We start from the raw sequence: 8,397 nt of genomic DNA, 5'->3' as shown, positions 1-8,397 counted from the left end.
GGATGGCGCATGCGCACTATCGCCATGCACGTGTGTGGGAGCCCTCCAGACACTCTCGGGCTCTGGGAGAATGGCCCGATTAAACATTTTTATTTCGTTGCTACTGAATTTGTGCTGCGATTTAAAACACAACGGAGTCCCCGAGAGACTGTTGGGGTTCTTAGCTGCCTCCCTCCTTCTCAGGCACCGCCGAAGGCAGCCCTCATTAAGAGCTGCTAAGAGCCGGGGTCCTAGGTTGCTATGACGACACGTAGGCGTTCCAAGAAAAGGCGGGGTGCAAGATGTCTGGCGGGAAATGTGATTACGAATACGGGTCGGTCGCCCGTGTCCGTTTCCCTTCAGGTCCAAGACAGAAACGGTGCGAACGGTGCCCGACCCGAGCCTGTGGAGCTGGCGTGCGAGGCGCTGCCGGTGGGGTAGCCGGACACCGGGCCGGCCGGGGCGCCCTTCCCCTCGGACGCTGACCTTGATCCTGATTCTGACCCACTCGTAGGCTTCTTAGTCGCGTTGGGTGGGGAACGCAGAAGTCTCCTCCAGGAAGACTAGCCATGATAGACGAATTGTTAATTCCTATATTTAACATAAGCTCCTAACGGGTCTTCCCTCTTTTTTTTTTGCCTGCAGGTCACTGTGACAGTCCTGCGTAACATGCTGCTGATTTGTCTCTAGGTTAGCTTTCTGGAAGGATATTTCAAATTACTAAGGAGAGTGATTTGAGCATTGTTTATTATGGCTCACTCGAAAACGTCTTTCGAGGGCAAAAAAGTAAAAGTCTTTGTATCCAAGGAAGAGACAGGTAAAGTTCTTCAAGGGTCCTACAGATGTAAATAATCATGGGCATAGACAGAGATCATGATCCGTCCACCGTTTTCTCTGATCTGAGATTTCAGGATACCTTAAGTAGCTTCGTGGTTTTGTTTTGTTTTGTTTTGTTTTGTTTTTTTTTTGTGTGTGTGTGTGTGTGTTTTCTTCAGTACACTTGTTGCAATAAAAGCCATTCATTTTATAGTATTTTCGAGTCAGGCTGCTGTTTGACTACTCCATCTGTGTAATTTATTTTCAAAGGCTGATGATTTTATATTGTTTTAAACTCACCCTATTCTAAATACCAATAATGATATGAAAAAGTACTTTTTTTTGGATATTTTAGTAAGGAACCAGTTTGTATCAGGTTTTTGTAATTATTCTAAATGAAAATACCTTATTTAAGACATTCGTTCCTATACAGATAAATGCAGGTCTATATTAGAATAAGAATCAGCTGGACTCATTCTTTGTTTGTAGGAGAAACTGTGCTAAAAAGCCACATCTGAACTTTGTTTCATGTTTCCTCTGATAACTCTGGTTACCACCCCAAACTTTCAAGAAACAGATTTGATAATGTGAACTTTAGAGGTTTTGGTGGTGATCAAAGCATGATACCTCTTATAGAAATCAACACAAGCCATACTACGGGAGGGGCAGAGACTAGTGGAGAGTTCTTTAAGAGTGACAGCCTAGTTTTCCTTGACTGACTTTATAGGAGACCTTTTCCTGCATTAGCCCTACCTTTATAATTCCTCTACCCTAGTCAGGCTGAGTAGGACACTCTGTACTGTTCTTCCTCTAACAATTTGCTCAGATTATTTCATTCTCTTCATTTCCAACAAGCCCAATTCTACTTTTACTTTTAAACCTAATCCAGATCCCATCCACTCTATAAATGCCCAACTTATTTATTTATTTATTTATTTATTTATTTATTTTTAGAGGCGTATAAATTTTTTCATCAATCATTTTCTCATATAAATTAAAAATACAAAAATTTGCTCTTCTCTCATGTTTATTCAGATCTGGCCATGCACCCTTCAACATCTCCATAAAATTACACCTCTTTTAGAGAAAAGATCCAGTATTTTCTGCTCAAAGAATCTGATTCAAGTATCTTACCCTGTTTTCCTGAAAATAAGACAGTGTCTTATATTAATTTTTGCTTCCAAAGATGCACTAGGTCTTATTTTCAGGGGATGTCTTGTTTTTCCATGAAGAAGAATACGGTACACATTTATTGTTAAATGAAAATAAAGGAAATTTATTACCTGTATATGGTACGGTAGTACGGTAGTTATCAACACAAACCAGACAAACTGAATCCTTCAGTATCAAGAATTTACTCATTTATTGAATGACAATCATGTCATCATCTTCTGGAACATCATCATAACAATCCAATTCCTGAATTTCCTGGTGAATTTCTTGTGACTCCATTTCTTTCAGAATCAGTGGACCAAATCTCTCATGTTTAGCAATAGCACTGTCTTTAAATGAGTACTTCTTGTCAAGATAGACTGCTCGCAGTGCATTTGCAATGCAACTGTCAGTGATTTTCTCCCATGAATTCTTCACCCAAGTCACAACTTCTTGCAGTTTAGTTTCATAAAGTTTCTGAGACAAAGCCTTATTTTCGGAGGGATGCCTTATATTTCACTCAGAAGGAAACATGTAAGTAGGTCTTATTTTCGGAGGATGTCTTATTTTTGGGGAAACACGGTAGCTATGCGACCTTCATCGGACAGCTTCCTTTCAAAAATTAAACCCACGGATTAACACGTTTTGATTACTTAAAAGTTACATACTTTGAAGGTACCTTTCTTTCTACTAATCATCTGGTTACAATGAAAGAAATATTTCCTAGTGAAAGGCTGGTATGTTGCTTGTCAGACTTGAGAACTGAAGCCCAAGCAGCAGGTCTGAGAAGATACGCAAGACATCTTTTTCTGGAAAAATCTATACTTGTTTCTTGAGGAAAAATACTGCCAATTTCAGGGTATTTCCTACAGTTTCATTAACAAGAGCTCTACACAGAAATAGCTGTTTGCCTAATATGTTTATTGTCTCTGAAAAATCATAGGAAATTGTGATTTGGTTTATTAGCTCTCAGCAGCCTCTTCCTGAGCTCTGAGGAAGCTTACTTTCTTCTGAGCTACCTGATCTTTCTTCTGGGCAAGAGACATTTTGGGACGGTTGCACCTCTTCTTTTTAACTTCTTTCTTAGGCTTCTTTTCATAGGCTGGATTCTCTCGTATAGCAGTATGAGCTTTCTTATACATCTCCATCATGCCTGGAGTTACATTGTTCTTTATATATTGAGAGAACTGTTTCTTGTAAGCATCTTCATCTTCTTCCATTAGATAAGGCATATAATCTGCAACGTGCTGACCCATGATGTGCTTCCGATGTACTTCTGCATTGAATTCCTTGCTTTCTGAATCGTAACCAGGGAATCGTTTGGTACTGTGAGGGATAGATAGGCCTCCATCCACAGCTCCCTTCAGGGCCCCAAAAACTTTATTTCCAGTAGTAGTTCTGGCAAGCCCTGCATCCAAATAGCAGGTGAAGGCACCAGGTTGACCATCAATGCTTTCCACGTTGTATTCATCTCCTGGCACCTCCACCTGGCCTTCATCGATCTTGTCCATGCCAAACCTATTGAGAAGCCTGCCGGCCAGCAGCAGGCCAGTACAATATGCTGCAGCATAATTTGTCAGGCCAACCTTCACACCATACTTTGGGAGTTCATGAGCATCAGCTGCACAAACTATCATATCTCCTTCTATACGGCTATAAGCAATCTGACAGATAATATCTCTGTTTGTTACCCGAACTATCATCCTGTATTTAGGTGTGTTGTACTTATTTTTATCCTGGATTACCAAGTGTTTCCGGGCATAGTAATCAGCTGTACCCTCTTGCCGTCTTTTGAATTTCACTTGGTATCGCTTTGAGTAGGCCTTGTTCTTGACAACTTCCACAAACCCCATCCTGTGGAAGAGAGACCCACCGCCGCAGCTTGCCACAGACCTGCAGGCCGAGCCTAACTCGGGTTGAGAAAAAGTAAATGCCCAATTTAATGTCATTTCCACCTTTGAACTTACATAGACAAAATAATTTGACAGTTTTGAGAAAAGGAGGCTTCTTTTGTCATTTTCACATCAACGGGAAAATAGACATTCCCATCATTTTAGGGCAGCCCAAGGTAACTGAGTAAGTGTAGTGAACTTATTTTTCAACTTTGAATTTGCAGTAATGGGATAATGAGCTTTTGAACCTGTGTCTGATAGAAGTATAAGTAGGGCAGGCAATATGAGGTTTTTTTTCTTGATCAGATGCTGCCAAATATTTTAAATATTCTTGGCAACCAAATGCAGAGTTTCTTCTGTTAGAAACATATCAATGGGTATGATGAGACAGCCTGGGAATCTCCAACTAACTCAAAAAACCAAAACACTTTTTCCCCCCATTACTTTCTTAGGACTTCCTGAACTAACAGAGAAAAAAACCATGATGGACAGTTCAAATGGCTCAAAACCTTGTCCTACTCCCCTTCAGAATGAGTTCATCCCTCAGGAAGTTCTTCTTTCTCTGACCTCTGTAGCCAATGCTGGTTCTTGTCCTGAAAACTTACTGCCTCCTAAGAAAATCAAAGCCCCAAAGGTGTGTATATACAGGTATAAAGTACTTTGGAACACTGAGCTTTTTGGTATCCATTACTTATTTGAGCATATGTTATATATTCCAAGGTGTCTTAAAAAGTATGTTTACATTAATTTCCTATATTGAAAACTAAAATCCTTTGCATGGATGTTCTAAGGAAATACTTGAAGTATTTCCATTACCTTGCTTTTGTGTGATTTACCTAAATGACCACTACTACTCTTAGTCCTGATATTTTTCTTTCATATTGAATTGTTCTAGTTTTAGTCTTTCTCCATAATATTGAATAAAAATTTTGCTCTCTCTTTTTTTTTTATGTAGAATAAACAAATGCCCTAATGTAAATAATCAAAAATGATTAATGTTTTATTTGACTAGTGCGCCCTCTGCTGTATATTCATGTTTTTGTTCTTTACCAGGGTACCCTTCCGCGTGCTGCTGATCCCGTCTGGCATCACCCTCTCCGAAGGAATAAGTTCAAATATCTGATTGACCATCCTGTTTCTCTAACGGGAGCTGGAAGGTAACAAAGGAAGATAGTAGGGGTAGATGCAGATGAATATATATATTTTTTAATTTTGTATAATTTCCTTGGGAGGGGCAGCATTGGAAAAGCCATAATCAAACATTTTGAAGCTTTCAGTATCTTTGATGAATCACAGTACAATCTGAAGAGGGACCACCTTATCAATAGGATGGCAATAGGTGATAACTGTAATTTTAGTTTGTTTAAAAATTTTTTTGTATATATTTCTTTTTTAAAAAAAATCTTTGTTGTTGAAAGTATTACCGTGGTCCTCCTTTTTCAACCTCTTCTAGTTTGCAGCTGCCCCTCTTCTCAGGCCCTCACCATTCCATTGTCCATGCCCACGGGTTATGCATTTATGCATAAAGTTCATTGCTTGATCTCTTCCCACCCATCCTCCCCTGCCTTCCCTCTGAGGTTCACAGTCTGTAAATTTTCTTTTTTGCATGCCTTTCTTTATTTGTCCCCTTATTTGTCTTTTCCTTGTGCCCTAGTAAAAGGGACAAGATCATGCAAGCAGAATGCCTCTAGTGCCTCTTATATTTGTATATCTGAGGAATGCTGGGTAACATAGCCTCAAGATGTGGAAAACCTGGACAAATAAGTGCTTAAACCCTGGTTTTCCTCAAAGTGAATGCTTAACCTACACTGTATCAGATCAAATCTATAAATACTCTGTTGTTTTCATATCATTCCTAAAAATATTCTAAATGTCAACATTTTTCTGTGTAAGATTGTGACATGCTCATTTTCTGTGCATGGCCCATTTGTCTACTTAATTCTGTTTGCTTCTTACTGAAATATCACTTCATCTAAAAAAAAAAGTGTTTACTGGTACTTGGGTATGTTATTCAGTCTTTCTGAGTTCTGTTTTCTCATTTATGAAAAGACAATAATAGACATGCTCCATTTGTGCACTTCCCAGGGATACAGAACAAATGAAATGAATGGAAGAGCACTTGTAAAAATACACAGTGCTATTTAACTATAAGGTGTTACAATGGACGCAAGACACTGAGGGGTGGTGAGGGCATGTGCGGGGGGAAGGGGGAGTCTCGGGGGAGGGGAGGCTGGGAGAAGGTCAATGGGGGGAAAAAGGAGACATATGTACTACTATTTATAATACTTTAAACAAAAAAAATAAATATAAGGTGTTAGCTATATCAGTACTAGAAAAGGTGGTAGAAACTTGGGCCATTGCCTTTTGTGTCCTGGGGTCTAAGTGTCATAAAGTATATTTTATGCCATCAGATCATGGCTATAATTATTAATAGTAATAAGCAGTATTTAGGAGATGTTTGAAGTACTTTGAAAAAATAGCTATATCTGAATATGGCAATTAACTGACATTAAAGCTTCAATGTCAAATGACACCTGACTATAATTTTTTTAATGTGAAGATCTGTTTTGTGGTAGGCAGGATAATGGCTTCCCCCAAAATGTTCTCACTGTAACCCTTGGAAGCTTACATAGCAAAAGGGGCTTGTCAGATGTGATTAAGGTTAGGGACCTTGAGCTGGAGAGATTACCCTGGATTGTCAGGACGGGCCCAATTTAATTGCCCAAGTCTTTAAAAGTGGAAAAGGAAGGCAGTTGAATGGGTTGAAGAGATGTGACAGAAGGATAACATTTAAATCTAAGAGGGACTCAACCTGCCATTGCTGGCTTCAGAGATGGAGGAAGCGAGAAAACAAGCTGAGAATTGTCTCTAGACAGTTCTTAACCTACACTGTATCAGATCAAATCTATAAAAGCTGGGAATGGCCTTCAGCTGACAACCATTCAGGGGAACCAATAGACTGTATTCTATAATGGTTATTGGGGGAGGGAACAGAGACTTATGAAAATTATGTGCAGTGTAAGTGACATGATTATAACCTCTGTAGGGAGATAAATCTAGTAGAAGCATGTAGAATATACCAGAGAAACTTGAGAGTGCACATAAATAATAACAACTTGGAGGAGTAATTTTGGCATTGGCAAAAGACAAGAGGACCAACTAAATGAATGACACAAGGTTGGCTGTAAAATTAATGTGTTAGTGAAAGGTAGACATTGTGGGCTGAGGATGGGAAGCAATCAATTATGGGTGCCAAAATTTTGATGAGTAGAGTGGTGGTGCTGACTGAATTAGTGAATATTGGAGGATGAAAGTTAGAATGGAGGACGATATCAGCTGTGCCTGGAGGTAACAAATGTGATAAGGTAATATTTGATGACATTGACCCCGGAGAACATGTAGGTAAAGAACAGAGGGATGAAGGACAGAGCGTTGTGGAGCATTTCCATTTAGTAGCCAGGAGGTCACAGAAATCCAAGGAGAAGTAGTTAGAGAGGAAAAACCAGGGGATTCCAGCAACACAAGATAGAGGAGAATGTTTTAAAAAGAGAGGTGACCAACCCTGGAGGAAATCCAGGGAAGTAGTGGAAGATAAGAACTGATAACTTAGCAGTGGAAAGCCATTGTCTTTCTGGAGAATAGTTTCGGAACCGAGATGAAGATGAAAATCAGATTTTTGGGAAATTTCAAGAAGTTTGGTGTTTAACTGAAAATGAGAGCTAGATAATAGATCCATTGATTGATAAACCAGTTATCGTGGTAAAAATGACAGTACATGGTCAAGGAAGATTTTTAGAAGGGGGAAAGAATTCAGGTATAAGCCAAGCAGAATGTTCCAATAGTGGTGAGATACAAAGAGGTTATGACTGGTGAAATGAGATCTCCAAGTAAGTGGAGGAAATAATCCCAAGAAAGGGAATGTATCTTAAACTCTGATTGAAGGAAAGGAATTTGTGATGCGAGTGAGAAATTTGAGGTGGAGGAGAGCAGAATATTGGGAGAACTCGGGTCTAATGCCTCAGCCCTAGTCAGTATGAGGTACAGAGACCAGTCTTGTGCCCCTTTCTACCTATGAGAAGGCTATGTGTGGACCTTACCAACGCTCGTCCAGTTGCCAGACTGAAAATCGATTCTATAAAAATTTTTTTCTTGCTTTTAGGGATATTTCTTTTCTGTACGATGTTAAATATGTTAAAGGAGAACCTCGGGAGAGTGCACTTTGTCCTCCACGTTCCCAACATTCATTACAGTTACGTGATGGTACCATTGTGCCTCATAAGGTAAAGGAAGTATTGGAGCCTTTTGGGACTAGATTTGGCTCTTAATTCTTTGCTAGGCTCTTCTGGGTTAGGCTTCACCCTTTGGGACTGGCTTCACCTATTGGGGGCCAGGCTCTGCCTTTTGGGACTGGCTTTGGAAAAAAAGAAATTTGATCATTTCATCTTCCTCTCTTTACTTAAAAAAATTGTTTTCCCAAAATATAAAGTAATACAATCTGCATTGCTTATCAGTTTTCATAGTGCTTTTAATTATTTTTAGAAAATGTTATTTAGGAGAT

At 39.4% G+C, this 8,397-nt stretch overlaps 2 protein-coding genes across 2 annotated transcripts in view; one reads left to right on the top strand and one right to left on the bottom strand.

Moving 5' to 3' along the window:
* The first annotated feature begins 275 nt into the window (after positions 1-275).
* Positions 276-8,397, top strand: part of AXDND1 (axonemal dynein light chain domain containing 1) — a 52,520-nt gene continuing 44,398 nt past the window's right edge. Inside the window, exons 1-4 of the mRNA XM_045583417.1 lie at positions 276-796; positions 4,292-4,473; positions 4,893-4,996; positions 7,999-8,119. Of these exons, the coding sequence (XP_045439373.1) occupies positions 730-796; positions 4,292-4,473; positions 4,893-4,996; positions 7,999-8,119 (474 nt within the window). The 5' untranslated portion in view covers positions 276-729. The remainder of the gene's footprint in view (positions 797-4,291; positions 4,474-4,892; positions 4,997-7,998; positions 8,120-8,397) is intronic.
* Positions 2,850-3,879, bottom strand: LOC118721473 (60S ribosomal protein L5-like). The gene has a single exon (XM_036442496.2). It carries the CDS (start codon positions 3,798-3,800, stop codon positions 2,910-2,912), a length of 891 nt encoding a protein of 296 aa, XP_036298389.1. The 5' UTR covers positions 3,801-3,879; the 3' UTR covers positions 2,850-2,909.

The sequence above is a fragment of the Pipistrellus kuhlii genome, unplaced genomic scaffold (genome assembly GCF_014108245.1).
Source record: "Pipistrellus kuhlii isolate mPipKuh1 unplaced genomic scaffold, mPipKuh1.p scaffold_m20_p_18, whole genome shotgun sequence".
Lineage (NCBI taxonomy): Eukaryota > Metazoa > Chordata > Mammalia > Chiroptera > Vespertilionidae > Pipistrellus > Pipistrellus kuhlii.
Note: the sequence above shows the minus strand (reverse complement) of the source record. Positions and strands in the feature narration are given on the sequence as shown.

Excerpts from the sequence above, each read along its gene's own strand:
- LOC118721473 (XM_036442496.2), bottom strand. The coding sequence starts at position 3,800 with ATGGGGTTTGTGGAAGTTGTCAAGAACAAGGCCTACTCAAAGCGATAC.